Source organism: Ischnura elegans, chromosome 1 (genome assembly GCF_921293095.1).
Source record: "Ischnura elegans chromosome 1, ioIscEleg1.1, whole genome shotgun sequence".
Taxonomy (NCBI): domain Eukaryota; kingdom Metazoa; phylum Arthropoda; class Insecta; order Odonata; family Coenagrionidae; genus Ischnura; species Ischnura elegans.
In genome coordinates, this window is record NC_060246.1 from 24618852 (window position 1) to 24635901 (window position 17050).

The 17050-nt window shown below is 38.0% G+C and overlaps 1 protein-coding gene across 2 annotated transcripts in view; it reads right to left on the reverse strand.

The window, feature by feature from the left end:
• The window catches only part of LOC124157346 (G-protein-signaling modulator 2), a 29436-nt gene extending 12393 nt beyond the window's left edge, over positions 1 to 17043 (reverse strand). Inside the window, exons 1-11 of one of the 2 annotated variants that reach the window (XM_046532004.1) lie at positions 16741 to 17043; positions 16329 to 16558; positions 16108 to 16243; positions 15882 to 16024; positions 15239 to 15362; positions 15015 to 15130; positions 13629 to 13795; positions 13424 to 13521; positions 12874 to 13083; positions 6323 to 6421; positions 947 to 1247 (exon numbers count right to left, since the gene is read on the reverse strand). In XM_046532004.1, coding sequence (XP_046387960.1) covers positions 947 to 1247; positions 6323 to 6421; positions 12874 to 13083; positions 13424 to 13521; positions 13629 to 13795; positions 15015 to 15130; positions 15239 to 15362; positions 15882 to 16024; positions 16108 to 16243; positions 16329 to 16558; positions 16741 to 16782 — 1666 coding nt within the window. In that variant the 5' untranslated portion in view covers positions 16783 to 17043. Of the gene's footprint in view, positions 1 to 946; positions 1248 to 6322; positions 6422 to 12834; positions 13084 to 13423; positions 13522 to 13628; positions 13796 to 15014; positions 15131 to 15238; positions 15363 to 15881; positions 16025 to 16107; positions 16244 to 16328; positions 16559 to 16740 lie in introns of both variants that reach the window. The other variant, XM_046531995.1, reaches the window with a different exon arrangement.
• Positions 17044 to 17050: the final 7 nt, after the last annotated feature.

Consider the following 17050-nt stretch of genomic DNA (forward strand, 5'->3'; position numbering starts at 1 on the left):
GCAATTTCTGTTTTCAATCCCAAAAGGCTCAAGCCCAATTCAAGAACACGTCAGGCATTGTTGAATTTAGAATTCAATACAAAAAAATTATCTTGTTCATATAGAAATACAATAGAAGAAATTCCACTTCGTCAGAAGTGATGAACATTTGTATAATCAGAGTTGTAAAAGTGAAACTAACTCAAAATATAATAAATTAACATTTTTACACAGAATTAAACACAGAGCCGATACATTGGCACCTAGAGCATTTTAAATCAAAAACTGACAGCCAATATATCAGTACCTTTCATGTCTAAGAGTTGAAATATAAATTAAGAATAACATAAGAAAGCTGTAACACAAATACCTCACTTTCAGTATAAATACAGCTCAAATTAAAATATAACAAATAGGGAGAGTTAAAACAGCAGCTAAAAATTGTTAAAAAAAACATTTAGATGACATAAATGGTATTGTCCCATGCATCAGCTTTAACCCTTAAGCTGCGGGAACATTTTTAAATGTTTTTTATTTTAGGGATGGTCAGGTAGAGTTAAGCTGCAATAGGGATCCCGACAGTGTTAAAAAATGCACTTGCACTCTACCCTGGTAGCAAGAAAAATTTTGGTAAACTGGAGAAGGTATTCGAGCAATGGTCAAGTGTTTAAAAACTATTTTCCGCAGTCAGCGTACAAAACGCATATAAGCGTTCCAGCAGTCTACAGGTTAAGTCATTTCCCTCTAAATAATACTACATATTAATTGCAGAAATTCAGGCTATTTTGGTTGTTAATGCTACAGTTGCAGGCAATTTTGGAGAAAATAAAGCCCATAGATTGCTCATTTCTCCTCCGATGAATTTTTCAGCACTTTTCAATTCCAGGATTGTCAGAATTGTGATTTAATTCACCAAATTGGTGGCAAGACTCAATTGCCAAGAAAATGATAGAACTAAAAACCTTACCATTACTTGTTATTACTGGTCCTTTGTTGTTTCCATTAGCATTGTTCAGTGTGGTCTTATGGGCAGTGCTATTATTAAGAACCCTGTCCCCTCCAGCAAGATTGGCAACATTATTGTTATTGCTCAGGGCAAAGTTGTTCTTAACAAGATTTGAAGATTGAGCCAAATGCACATTGTTCTCTTTGTTGTTTTCAGCCACCACATTAAGAGAGCAGCGTTGATCATCCATTCTCTTAGACTGAAACCTTGACAGCAGTTCAAAAAATGATTCTTCATCATCCAAATGCTGTCCTGAGCTCGCCTATGAAACAAAAAAAATAAAATTAATATTATTTAGGCATGAAGGCCACTCTAGCATGATACTACCACATCATTCATTACAACCTATCTTCATTACCATTGTATGCAAGTAAAACTATGACCTACGGCCCCCGACATAGGGCCCCCAAGATCATTGTATAGCAGCTAAAGTACATTCCACAAGCCTTATTATGGCCTATGTTAGAATCAGATCAAGCAATTTTCTTCCAATGTCACTTTTGATCCAATGTTTTAAGAATTTTTCTTGAGGGATTGAAAGAAAATCAGACAAAAATCATACCATTTCTTTATATTTTTAGGATTAACAGACACCCCAACAAATGACATTTCAACGCCCTTTTTCTTTTGAAACAGCACCAACTTATTAAGATATTTGACCACAATTCTAAAATATACATAATGACCCATTAAAAAAATTTCATCTAATGCATCAATCTGAAATGGAGTATGTCTTTTGTGATACGAAATACTACCCCTACGGCGATAATGTAATTATACTCGTATTCCAGTGGCTCCATGTAGTACATGGTTTGCAGAAACCATGCACCCATGGCTGCGAGATCACAGATTTAGAAAAGTGGTTCGCACAAATGCTTCAAAACTTCTGCGTGACATCAGAAACTACACACACAATCACAATCTTCCCTGTGGTGTGACCTACGGCCACTAGGGGTGCTAAAGAGTCTGAAATGGATGAGTTACCACAGGAAGCTCATAGTTCAAAGAGGCGGGACTTTATAAATAAAATACCGTATAAGCTTGTGTAAGAGGCGCACCCCTATTTTGAGGATCGAAGCTATAAAGAAAAAATATTGCGACATTTTTTTTATCCTATAGTGCGGTGTTGCAGGCGTATGCCAGGAATTTCCACAGCTATCGAAATGTCCTCTTTCAGTACTATTTGAAAGTGGAAATTTTGATAACTGCGGCGGCATAAGATGGAGTAGAAAGAGTTCCGTTCCTCTCTTCGCATACGCCATCGCTCTACGTTGCTTGTCCTACTCACGAACAATTTTGTTTAAAAGCTCTCGCAGGAGTTTTGCAATAGAATTGCAACCGCGGAAAATTTTAAGGCAAAACACGACAGGCACATAGCATGAACCTTCCCAAGAGCTTGGACAACAATCGGGGCAATCTCAGCGCCGTAGGATAATAACCACGTCGTAGATTTAAGGCCCCTTGCACACACACCGATTTTGGACGGCCGGTAAAATATCGGCCGTCCATATTCCAATAGTGAACAATGGGAGAGCATTGGAGCTTGCACACGTACCGACCACACGCCGGCACCGGCAAAATGCCGCTTAGCTGCCGGCCATTGTCATAGTGGATCGCCTGCGCCGGCTCAAAAACATAGCAACTTATCGTTTGACCGGTAAAAATCCGGCGTGTGTGCAAGCATCGCTTCGCCGGTAAAATATCAGCGAAATACAGTAGAACCCCGTATTTGCGTTATCGGAATTTACGTTTTCCCGCAAATTGCAAGTTTTTTTCTGGGTCCCGTCATATTTCCTATCTCTCCAATGTAAATAGAACCCTGTATTTACGCCGTGTTTTTTTCGTTTTCCCGCCATGTGCATCACGACGTGCCGGCTAAAAAAAATTATTTGCCTACTAAAACAATAAATCGTGCATATCAGCCCTTGAAAACTATCTTTTGGCTTCCTTTCGCGCATTTTTATTTAAAAATCCAAGAGAAAGAGACGCAATGAGAACTATTTTCGGGAAGAATTTGAATGTGGCGGGACAGAACGCCACTAACGTCGGAAAGTTGAACTACGTCATCTCGTTTTCTGTCAGCGGCGGAAAGATTCACGATATGAAAGTAGGTGTTTTGAGCAATCGAGCTATGTAATAATTATAATGCAAGAACTCCTGAAGAAATGTTGACAATAATCATGTAGCCTATAATTTGATACGAGGGTTTGAAAGAAAACCAGACGTGCTGAGACGTGATAAATGCCGGAACTATAAAACTTGTCATCATTTGCGCTGACTTCATTCAACAGTTGCGTAGCGTAGATGGGTTAATTAAATCTTAAAAAAAACTTATTTAAACTTGAATTATCCCATTCACATAGCAGCGTATCGCAAACAACTGTAACTTTAAAAAATTATGAAGTCGCACGACCGTTTGTACTACGCACTTGATCGCCGAGGAGTAGTTCAGACACTCGTGTGTTGGCAAGTTATCCTCAATTAGTACGGGAAATAGAATTTATCCTGCTTGAAAATGGAAATTCAAGGTGAAAAACGGACATTTTTAATTGACGAGATAATGAAAATTTTAGAGCTAGTTGATTCCCACACCGGAACCCGCATCGATTCAAACAAATTCGTGGTGAAAAATCGCGATGCCATTGTAAAATATGCAAACCATGAGTGCGGACATTTATCAAAAAAGAGAATATATGTGAAGAATTCTAGGTAAGAATAAATAGAACGAATTCTAAAAGAGTAGTTTTTAGGTGCAAGATCATCAAATGTTCCTGCAAATGGTGTCATCTAAAGGCCTGTTTACATAGTACATGTATTAACCCGTACAAGTTAATGTCTAAATTATGAACATGAAAATGCACCGTGTATTCACCCAACTTGTGTGTATGCATGACCAGAAAATAGAACCTGTTCAAATTTGGTTCATGCATTCATAATCGTATTTAGGGGATGTGCCCCACCCAGATGCTTAAAAAATAGACAAAATTTGAATATGGTTATCACAGGAGGATCTATAGGGGGACATGGGCCCCCCCAAACACTTAAAAAATATGCAAGATTTTTAATACGGTCCAGTTATCACTGCGTTCGTTTTGTATAACGTGGTATCATTGTGCCCCCCTCCAGAACAAAATCCTGGATATGGCCTTGCTTGTGCCCCCCAGAAAGAAATCCTGGATTCGTCCCTGATGGTCATCATTACGTTCGCTTTTTGCATCGCGTTCGCATCATTTTGAGTTTTACTCAAGGAGGCTCAATCATTTAATTCAATAAGAATAACTTTGATATAAAAATAAAGAGAATTTAGTAAAGTCATTGTTATATGTTATATCTTGTTTTTAATCTCAATTAAGACAAGATCTTTTGCCTGTCAGACCGTCTGTGCCCCTCCCAGAAAGAAAAATCCTGGATCTGCCCCTGCCTACATTCGTAAATTTCCTGTCCCATTCCGGTCCACAAAAATCATTCATGCAAGCAGACATTAATGTATCGTGTAAGCAGGCCCAAAGGCCCTTGAGAAAAAGTATTTCCCCAGAAGATTAGGAATCGAAGATTCCACGGCATCTATAATGGTTGGTTGGATAGATTCAAAAATAGGTACAGTCTTGTATACAAGATGGTGAGTGGTGAAAGCAAAGATGTTAACTTAGAGACAGCAACTCAGTGGAAAGAATCTGAATATATTATACTTCTGGAAGGTTAGGGCCCAAAAGATGTTTTTAATGCAGACAAAACAGGATTATTTTTTAATTTTTGTTGCCAGCTGTGCTTCAGAGGGAAGCAATGTTATGGAATAATGCTTAGTGAACAATTAAAAAATTAACATTTCCAAAGCCAGTATGTGAATAAAAGTGAAAATTCTCTATTTCCCACAATTTGCATTTTCCCGCAATTTACACTTTTTTTCTTGGGTCCCTAGAAAAGTGTAAATAAGGGGTTTTACTGTATATAAAATATATATTTTACCGGCCGTCCAAAATCGGTGCGTGTGCAAGGGGCCTAACGGAACAACTCTCGGCTCTCCATCAGCCAATGCCTCTACGTTTTTTTCCTTTCCGAGACTCCACAGGAAAATATCAAGTTACAGGGGAACAATGAAAACGTGTTTCATCCCTACCCCATTTCACCAACTGACCTTTTTCGGTCTACCAGGTTCAATTCTCCGAGTTTCTGGGGGTCAAATGCTAGGTCACCTTCACCTTCTGAGCTCGAAGATATCTCGATATCTTTCAGCAATTGTATGACACGCAAGAGGTTCTAAAAAGAATTAGACCTAACGCGACGCATATCTGACAGCATTTAAGTTTTTTGAGCAATAATTGATTGACACAAAGATCTATAGCTAAAACAAGGCTACTAATATTCAACATAGTCCAAACAGCACAATTTCGGAAGAAACAAGCGTAGCATTAGCGCATTCAAACAAGACGAGACGGACTGGAAACTTCAGGCAACGCAAACACATTTGTATATCACATTGCTGCGCCTTCGCCCCTTCGCTTTTAAAGCAACGACGTCACATGCAAGATTGGACGTGTTCTTCCCTTGCTCCTTCGCTCATAGCCTCGTAGCTTAAAATACGGAGGGGAGGGAGCGCGCTCCTTCCCCTCGACCTCTCCTTCAGCGCTTTTCACTTATAAGCATTTCCGATTTCTTTTATCCACCATTAAGTCCGACAATGAGCACACTCGTTCGAATTTTTTAAACCGCAGGTTTTGACACCAATATTACTATATGCAGTATAAATGCCGCGGGATGCCAACTCGTGGCAATAAATTTAGCGCGCGCTCCGGAGTGAATCACCCTGCGCGAGCTTTTCAATACCGACCCTCCCGATCCCGATTCAATAGCCTCTGGGATACCGACGTGACGGCACGATGCTTGCAAAAAAATTCAAACAGGAGCATTTTAAAAATACGTCATTAAGGGAAAAACTCCCCTGCCTGCCGCTTGATTTTGACCCAGGGTTTCAGATGACTGACTCACGCTGAAAACCAAGGCCACTCAGTTCCCCTTGGACTTGCGACCGGGGAAGGGGAGGGGGGAAGATAAGAAGTTTGTGTAAGAGGCGCACCCCCATTTTCGGCTGCAATGTCTGGGAAAAAAGGTGCGCCTCTTACACGCACTTATACGGTATAACTGCATTCCATTACATATATTTTGGCCTCTTAGAAATTTTTGCAAAAAATTTAACCATAGTTAAGTTAAAATTTACAGATTTTTGCAGTCCTTTCAAGTCCACAATACTGTTCCTCTGATACGTACACTATAGTCAGGGACACAAATTTTAATACCAGCAGAATATGATTTTCTAAAGGAAGAAAATGGCCTGCTTACTTTGCCATCAGCCGGAGAGGGTGGGGGAAGAGAGCCGGAAGAGGCTGCTTGCATTGCACTCGCTGCACCAGCACCACTCTGCTTACCATCAGGAGTGAGCTGAAATTCCAAAATTAATACAATTAACCACATCAGTATATAAAGTTATTTAAACATTCTAAAGCCTATATTTCATAAACAGGCTATTTACATAGGCAATCTTCAACTGGCATAAGATAATAGGAGGCATATATACAAACATGCAAAATATTTGTGATGTCTACAAACAAAATTTCACCATCAGATGACACCACAACTCTTCACTTCAACACCTCAACCACTGAGGCTTCATACTCCATGAGCAACTGATGATGCACAATTTGAGCATAATTTTCTTTCAGTCTATTTTTGTACTAATGAATTTCATTGCATACTTTAATATTCTTCCTTCACAGAAAACACACTTTTACAGACATTTTTTTCACCCACTTTCATGACCAAATTTTGTAAAACAATATCTTACAAATATTCAATAAAGTCACCATCAACTGATAACCGAACTGACAGCAGTTCTCAAGTTTTGCAGACACCAAGGTAAACAGCAATTAAAACATGAATGCAGGCATTCACTCACAGACATTGCAGTGCGTGAGTGCAAATTGTGTACGGCATTTTACAAACAAACTCAAAGCAGTGAAATTGTTTAAAACAAATAAGATACCTACATCATCCACTAGCATAGCATAAATCATACATACGCTGTAAAAAAAATACTCTAATATGTACCGAACGTGCAAAATAAGACATCAATTATACAACTTTAATGACTGACCCTTGGCAACGTTGATGCACAAACAAACTTGCACAATAAAGCAAACGTTTCAGCCTTTTCTTTCAAATTATTAAATTGATTTTTTTAAGAAAAAATTAAACTGTTTTTCCCGAGAATATTTTATTGGTACACTACCATGGAAAAGTTAAAACTTCCTGAATCTTTGTAAATAGTTACGACAATTTCTTAGACTGCTCTCCACTCCTCAGCCTCTCCCTCTTTCGTTGACCCCATACCTTCACACATTACTAGTTTCCCCTTTCCCCCCTCTCCCTATTCTACAGCTGTTACCCACCTTCACCTTTGCTGATGCAATTGAACATGGAAAATTTTATCCTAAGTCAATGTGTCCTATTGTATTCTTCCCTCTCTCCCCTACCTCTCCCTCTTTTCCCCACCTTTTACAACAGTTAGCCAGATTGAGTGCATCAGTGCCCCACCTACCTCCCCATCCTTCAACATTCTCTCGGCTTTTAATACCTGAGGAAGACCCAACCCATCCCCTTCCACCCTCCCAACCTCTACAGTTCCCCCCCCAACTCCCTCTAGTTTATATGTCAGGTTTGGAAGATGATGGACCAATGTAATCTGAGGATGACCCGGAGCAACGAAACCATGGCAGTGCACTAATAAAAATATTCTGTGGAAAAACAAAGTTAATTTTTTCATCCAAAATGAGTAACTTAGTATCGCCAGAAACCACTAAATTGATATTATTAAATCTGCAAAGGAGCAAGGCTTTTTGGTCATATTTTAGCCATGTAAATAGACAACATTTAACACTTTGATGCATGCCAGCCGACAGCAAGAACATTCTTTTGATTGGCACACCATGACAAAAATTTCCCTGCAGCCATGCACACGATTCTCTGACCTATTTCAATTCTCATGATTTTTCCCAATGATCAGTAACAATCCCTCAGAGGTAATCCTTCTACCTTAACCCTTGAACGGCTAGCGTGCCCATATGGGCACAGCTGCATTGGTCTGAAAAATTTCGTATAAATTCCGACCCAAACATTATAGAGCATGCTGTTTTCGCCAAAAATGATTACAATGTATCACTTTATTCGGTTCGTGTGCTTACAGCCAGCATTTATAGCAGTAGTTGACTGTGGTATGATATGTATTCTTACTCACTCTGTTCGAGGTGGCAAAAGAGGAAAAATGGCGAAGTGTCTTCCATAGGCGCCGACTCCATGGGGCCTGAGGGGGCTCGAGCCCCCTCAATAATTCGTTTGGGGGGGCGGAGCCCCCCCAATAATTCAAGAAATTAATTAAGTTATGTTATGCTTTGTAAAATCACAAAAATATGTTGGTATTTTTTATTTTCCTTGTTTGACGATAGTTACCTTTTAAAATAAATTCAGTGATGATATAAAACAAATAATTATTACGGTATTAAACAGGTTAACTGAAAAAAGTGGTGTGAATCGTGATAGTGTTTCGGGGCTGTGACACACTTTGAACTTTTCCCGGTGCGTGAACCTTCGGGTACAAACTGGCGGGCCAAGAGGGATGTAAGCTGCCTCCCGGTTGATTTAAATGGAAGAATGACTAATTTTATAAGAATGGAAGAATGACATAAAAAATGTGTCATGCTTGTAGAGTTTCCCGAAGTGACGAGTTATAGAGAGTCGAGTTTTCGGGGTTCTAATATTGATCATATGACCCCTCGAAAAGGCTTTAAAAAAACTTTAAAACTCACTATTTTTCATCTAAAATTTAGAAAATTTCCCGAGGCAAGACCCGCGGTATGGGCCCCCCCAATATTTTTTATAAGTCTTCCCTGGTGTCTTCAGTAAATGCGATTTTTTTCCTTTTTATTTTTTATACTTGGCTAAGTATTTAATCTTATCCTCATAATGAATATTGTCAACTTCAGTTTCTTTTGCCAGCATTGTGATATCTTTCGTATGAAACAAGGAATTTGAATTTATTCTTGGGTGATCCCATATGGGCACGCTAGCCGGTAGCCGGGGGTGTCTTTTTTGGCTGGTGACCTTCGCTACAAACGTCATTATTGGGTCTGTTATCAAATAATTTCGATATAAAACGCTAAGTTGCTGTCAATCTTTCATTTTTTTCTTATGTCACTGGATTTTAACGACTTCGATATTTTTTCTGTATTTTTTGTATTGCATATTTCCATTAATTTTTAATACAAAAAATTCATTTTGTACTATTCAACACTTTTATTCATGGTGCTTGCATTATACTTCGCTCAACTATCTAGTATGAAGAATGATAGCGCTATTTTCTACCACTGTTATACATACCCAACAATCAAGGGCATGGTGGAAGGGTTAAGGATGAGAAAGCTAAAACATGATGAATCCATGATAAAATATTTTGGCAATCATGGCTGCAAACAGTTCATACGGGGTGAAACTATAAGTTTCGGCTTTAAAATATAGTGCTTGAATGCTCCTCAAGATTACTTGGTGGAATTCAGCATATAGCAGGGACTGAGTGCCGAAGAAAAAAATAACTACTATAAATTTGTAGGTAAATGCTCTTCGTATTAGCTTATCATGTTGGACAATTTACTAGAGCAAGCAATAAATCTTTTCCATTTATTTTGACAATTGGTTTACTAGCTTTCGTCTTATAAGTCAGTTAAAATCTCAAGGATGTGAGGGTACTGGAACAGTTCTGAGAAAAAGGATACTCTAAGGTCGAAAAATCAGCTAGCTAAGCAGCCCCGCTGCTCCCATGCTTTCGCACGGGAGAAAAAAGGGAATATTGTTGTTGTTAGATAGAATGACTTTTCGGTAGTGACTGTCAAGTCACCTTGCCAATGTGTACACCCACTCAAATAGGTCACGAGATTCCTGCGTGTTACCTCAAAAATGGTACAAGTTAGGCAGCCAGCAGTGGTCTCTAGCTGCAATGTTTAGATAGGCGGAACTGATCTCACGGATCAAAATATCAACAGGTACAGGAATGTTATCAGAGGAAAAAATGGTGATGGCCCACATGAAGCTATTTCCTTGATGCCGTCATCGTAAATGCCTGGATCTATATGGAAAATTCTGGTTCAAATATACCGTAGTAAACCTTTAGGCGAGAGATTGCACAAGTGTTTTTGTAACGAAGATGTACCTTTCCCAGACCTGGTGGTCATATTTAATATTCCCTATCAAGTGCAACTAATCATAGAAAGTCTGATGACATAAGGTATGATGGCAGGGATAACCAATTTGTCCCGTTTCATTAGATGCCGATGTTCTTATGAAGAATATTCTTCCCGCGTGCGCTCAGACTCAGGCTAAGTGCCCAGGTCTTTGCCTTCAATGAAATTTTAACTATCATACTCGGCAACTGAAAACCCAATATATAGTATTCAAAAACTCTACCAGCAATATAGGACTTTATAAATAAACTCATCGATAACGTGTTTTTTTATTCAATAACTGTTTTCAAATCTGAGTCTTATACTGTTAAATTCTTTGGACAGCCAAAAAATGTTTAAACCGAAAAAATATAGTATAATGATTTGAAATTACTTCAAATGGCCAAATAAAAGAAGTATTATAGGTAAATGCGAAAATATATGGCGTATCACGCAGTAAAAAAAAGAATTATGATGGTTCAAGCGATTCTTCTGCAGAATGCAGACCGGTGGCCGGGACGGCTAGCGTGCCCATATGGGCACACCCCCTCTAGCAAGAACGAATCGACAGAATTTTAAAACTAAGTGTTTATCTGAATCCTTGGGAGGTAATTAAGCAGTTTTATCTGAATCCTTGGGAGGTAATTAAGCAGTTTTTAACTGAAAAGCAAAATAAAACTCCGAAAAAAAACTCCGCTGTTTAAGGGTTAAGTTCCATTTCTCTGCTAAACAGGGCACCTTTTCTTTTCAGCAAGCTCTGATCCCAGAAATAAAATCCCCCTCACTCAAGATTGGCACGGTCAAGGGCAAAGTTAAAAATAAGTTAATTGCTCAAGTGCTAAGATCACTCTACATTCATTGTTTGTTGTTAAGGTGTGGTGAGAATGACATTTTGCAAAGATTTCAACAAACCTATGTAGACAAGATTGGTGGACAACAGTCATGCATGTTATTCTAGATGCGTACAGACACTAGAATGGCCCAATAGGCAACCACTAAGGCATTTGAATATTCAAGTACTAAAATATTTTGCATCGTAAACTGAAGTGTGTGAAATAGCTGCTTCGATATTACGTACACTCTAGATTTTGTTCATAAGTGCTACTGACACAAATGGTCAGAAACATACTAAACCAGACTCGAAATACCAAAAAAACAATCAGCTTATCCAATGCAAAACCTTTTTCTACATTATATAATTTTCTATAGTATTTCAACAAGGATCAAAAGTCATTAAGGTATAGAAAATATTACAGCAAAATCAGAAAAGACTTTTAAGTACATACAAGAAATTAAAATTTATGCTAGCATTAAACAAAAAACACTAAGCCATGATACAAAAAAATTGACTAGCAATGAGAAAAACAGAACACAGAGATGAATGTAGCATTGACGAGGGCCCCAATACTAACAAATTGGAAAAGTCTACAACTCAAAAGTGATTTCAACGAGATGAAAATGATGATTGAAAATAAGGTTATTGTCTGCGATGTGAATCAGAATTTTGCTGCACCATCTAATAAGCACTCATCCATTATTCACAGTGAAAACAGAAATAAAATAAAAACAGAGAGTCTAATTATTTTTTTACCCAAAGGAACGACATGGCTCAATCAAGATTATAACCCCAGTTCAAGGACACTCAAATAAGTTTGTTACTCCAATTTAAGTATACTGGGAATATCCACGGTGGTAACTTTACAGAGTCATTCCCACTGCACAAATTGTGTGAAAATTCCATAAAGAAAAAATCATTCGCCTTGACTGGGAATCAAACCCAGAGCCCCTCATTTCTGGTCGAGTGCTTTAGCTAGTTAAGATACCGAGGCATCACTCATCTCTGTGGATACTTGTGGGCTATACTGGACAATATGGTCTGGACTGTCCGATGTAGTCCACAAATTTCCACAGAGGCAAATCATGCATCGGTAGCTTAACTGACTAAAGAATTTGAATTTCCAAGCCTTCCACTATGCTGGTATTCACAGCAAAGAAAATGTTTACCCTCATTAATTCCAGTGTATTAATGTTAGGTAAAACCCAAAGCATTCCAAAATAATCTGTACTCATAATGACTTCCCTCAACTACAAAACCCTTAGACTATATTAAAAATGATGCCGTATTTTCTTTGCAGCTGAGCTTCAAACCACCAAGTGCATCCACTGGGTTACGGATGGTGGATCTGAGCAGAATGGAGAGCTGTGTCAAACTAATCTTAGGATTGTTCAATTATCATGATGATAGTATTTTCATGGCAACACCCCAGATAATCTATCATTTGAATTTATCCAATTCAAATAATTTTTATAAGACCGATTTGGAAAGGTACAGCATTTTCATGACAGTATTCCAAATAATCTATAAGTTGATTTTATACAGTTCAAGTTATTTATGTAAAAATGAATAAAATGAAAGCTATTTACATTTGGGCAAGACAACAAGCTGATTTTTTTCTATCCATGCAAAATCACAAAACGTTCAGATTACCATTTCGCTTGGGTAATATCTGGAAACGAGATGATATGGCACGGGACTGAGATTGGGCACCAGGGGAGGGATGATGGATTGCTAAATAGCTACCAGACCTTAATCAAATCCAGTTGTTCCATGCTCTTTCTCCTCACCCTGTTCCTCCAGTCTGCGGAGGAGGAGGATGGCGAGTGCCCAGCAGCAGGTTCTGTCGTAGCACTTCCACTGCCATCTCCATGGTCCACACTGGAATCACCAGGCAAAGCCGAACAATCCAATGCCCCAGCTCCCGCAGGAAGACCCAGTACTTTTCGAAGATCGCCAACATTCATTTGAGCAGTAGCTTGACCCATTTGATCACCGATCTGCGTTTTTAAAAAAAATTAAAAACTGGGAGCACAAATCATACACTTTACATATTATCAAAACAAGCTAGAAAAATAAAAGACCGCAGGATGAACTTATCTCGTATATTTCCACTTGTACAACAGAATGAGTGGTATAGGTACAGCTATATGCGTTGGTATCATTTATGCTAATGCTGGGTGCCTCTAAACTCTTAGAAAAACACTAATAGAATAAAATCAATAGCTTTCCTAATTATATGAGATAGTATAAAAATTCTCTTTAGCAGGTAAAATGAAATCAACTCAATTTTAAACATTATTTTGGATTTTGATGATAATACTCAATTTAAAAGCTTACCTCTTTGGATATCTCCAAATGCTTGGAAGCAAAATAAAGAGCTTTTTCGTGATTCCCCATGGCTGAGTTAGCATTCCCTAAACTCCAACAGGCCCGTCCTAAAAAATTGAAAATCAGATGAATATCAAGCAAAATATTGTCAGAAAACTGATAGAAATATACATCTAAACAAAGATTTACTTCACAGATAAGACAAAATAATAACCTTCTCCAACTCGATCCATTAGTTCTTGAGCAATTCTTAAGTGTCGCAAGTGATAATCTACAGCTGTTGGATAGTCCCGAAGTAAGGTGTATGTATTTCCAAGACTATAACAAGCTTGAGCTTCAACTGCACGATCTCCCAAGTCCTGTGCAAGTACTAGTGTTCTCCTGAAACAAATTAGCAGGAATCACATAGATGAGATATGGCACAACTTATTATATCAATATTCACGCTTGAAATCACACCCCATTCGAATAATTCACCAGATAATTATAATTAATGAAAGTGGAAATCATTAATATTAGTAGGCAGGATATTGATTAGATCAAAAATGACTATTGGCAAAGAAGATAAGATAAAGGTTGAAAAAGTCTAATTTTGTTTCACTTGGTGTCAATGGCTTTTGGGGGCAGCAGAATATTGTGCTTTGTCACAAGAGCTTTCGCGGACATTACAGGTCACAAAATCAGGCAATGAATGATTTGAATGGAATGAAAAATTTGTTTCACTTGTACCACACGAATCTAGTAGAGGCATCAGGAACAGATGCAGCAACACCAAGTTGCTGGAGGCTCTCACAAATCCTACCAATGAACATTTCCAGGAACCCATTCACTACTCAGGGGCAATATGTTCATAGAAAATACAGAACCATAAATGACTTAATTTGGCTTTCTACCAAAGCCAGAAAATTATCGCAAAACAATGTGTGGTCTATTGATCCCAAGCAGCCTAAAAATTAAATAAATTGTAACCACTCTACTGCAATAAGCAGGAAAATGATCATTTTCTCCCCGACCATCTCACATTTTAGTAAAAATTGGCACATAGTGTGCTCACTCATAACTTATTTTGCATTCACAGCAGTTTTTAAAATGTTTTCCAAGGTATGGCTCATTATTAATTTTTAAAAATTTGCCATTAGTTATAAATATCCTAAAATAAGACACACTCTTATTGATACTTCAATAACATTCACCGCTCACAAGATGCTCAAGAAAAAAGACCCTTTCACATATCTAGCCTTGGCGGCAGCGGGGTAAAGTCCTCGACTGCCACACATGACGTCCCGCATGGGTGAGATTTCCCTATCGAGGGCATGGTTGTTTGCGCACGTTTAATTGTTAAATTTGTTGAATACCCTGATATAAAATGGCCCGTAAGAGCGGTATTAGGTGGTTTGGGAATAAAATTAAAAACTAGAAATCAGCCTCAAAAAAAGTAGGTGAATGTACATGTTATCTCCACATTTAATTCATTCCATCAATTTAAGCCCACATCTGTAATGTTTCAAGAGGAGTAAACTTACGAAGACCATGAAAGGGATACACTTAAATGAGAGTTCTTGCACTAATATCTAATAATTAAAATTTAAAAAATCCTTACTTATAGTGCTCAGCAGCATTTTCAAACTCTCCCAGAAATATGTTAGCATTCCCCAAGTTGCTATGTGCCCTGCGCTCAGCAGCCTTGTCGCCAAATTCTCGAGCAATTTTCAATCTCTGAAACACAATCAGAAAAATATTATTCAAATAGACAATCATTAAACAGAAACAAATTTAAATCACTTAAAAATTATTTCTTGAGAGACATCAAAAATGAAAATATACCTCATCATGATAACTAATAGACTGGCTGAAGTTACCCAGCAAATAATGAGTGTTGCCTAAATTACCACAAGCACGACCCTGGGCAGCTGTATCTCCTAATTCCCTCATTAAACGCAAATTCTCCCTGTAAAGAAATACACACAAATAAATGCACCATCAACGTAAGCAATTTCCAGCCGTATAATCAAAATATCGAAACAAAGGTAGCAACGCATCAAAGCAACCATTCAAGGGCCTAAAGCTATAGGTCTGCGAATGTATAATAAATTGCCCAAGGAGATAAAAGTCATAAATAACATTAACAGTTTCAAAAATAGAGTTAAAAAAATGTTACATAATAAATTGTACTATTCAACCGAAGAGTATTTTCAAGGCATGGCGAAATGACTTTCATTGGACTTGAAATGACTTTTTTATTATAAATCATTTTGTGTAAGCATTTAATAAAGATAATCTTAATTGTAAAAATATTTTTGTACATATTATATTGTAAATTTGACGAATCCTATACCATGTATATGGTCTCTGGACAATAAAGGTTATTATTATTATTATTATTAACCGCGGTTACCATCATAGGAAAATGGAGCGGCCAGTAAATACATTAAGTGATTCAAGCGGTAATTTACAGTTAGTATCTTACTCATAATAATAAACTGCTTGCTGAAGACAAGATCGTACTTCTTCCGGAAATTCACCAGGATCTTGCTGACCCAGTCTTCCTATATGCTTCCCTTTGGCATGATAAACATTCCCAAGGTTGTAGAGAGCTCTACCCTCACCAACCTGAAGTAAAGAGACATGACTGAACAACACGTCTAATGAAGAAGCAATATACGAACGACCATAAAGCAATGAATTTCTTATACCTTGTCGTTTAGATCTTGAGAAATTTCCAAATGTCTTTTGCAGCATATCATTGCTTCGTCGAATTTTCCCATTACCTTAAGGGTATTGCCGAGATTGCCACTTGCTTTAGCTTCGCCCAGTTTATCCCCCATTGTCCTGCGAGGCAATCGGAGCATTAATACCATATACTACAAAAAATTAAAAGGAAAAATCATTAATTAAGTGGGAAAAAATCTCTCACCGAGCTAACGTAAGGTCATGCTTGTGGTACTGCATTGCTTTCACATAATCTCCGAGATAAAAGTATGCATTTCCAAGTTGGCTATAAATTGCACTTAGAGTTCTTAGATCATCAGTGCCCGCGGATATAGCTGCTTCAAAATACGCTACGCCAGCCCTACAATCGCCAGCTTTACACAAACGTTCTCCTTCTAACGCCAATTCAAGGCAGGCACTGCCGTCAACTCCACTCTGTTAAGAGAAAATGTTAACATATAAACAAACTGTGATCTCCCAAATAGTGCAAACTTACTCAAAGAATGATTGAATCTCGTTAATAAACAAAAACAAATACGTGTATCAACCAAATCATGTCAATGAAATTACAACAAAACCCATAATTTGCAATGATGTTCATCCAGGAGATAACTTACCCCCATCCCGCAGGAAAGTTTATCAGTACTAACAGACGACATTATTGCACTAGAGAATCAACCCTGCATTCTTTATACTGAACAGGAGAGCAACGGCTGCTGTTGGTAGCCGACCATCATACGAATCCTTGCGGTCGAATTCAGTTGGTGCACTAAGCTTGCGAATTTTGATATCCAAACTTCAAATACATTAAACAGAGTAATATTTCGATGGCCTCAGCATAAGAGCAGCATTTAATTTTACTTACAACGGCTAACATCGAGGGAACCCACTTTCAAGATAAACAAAACAACCCTGAATAATCACCAA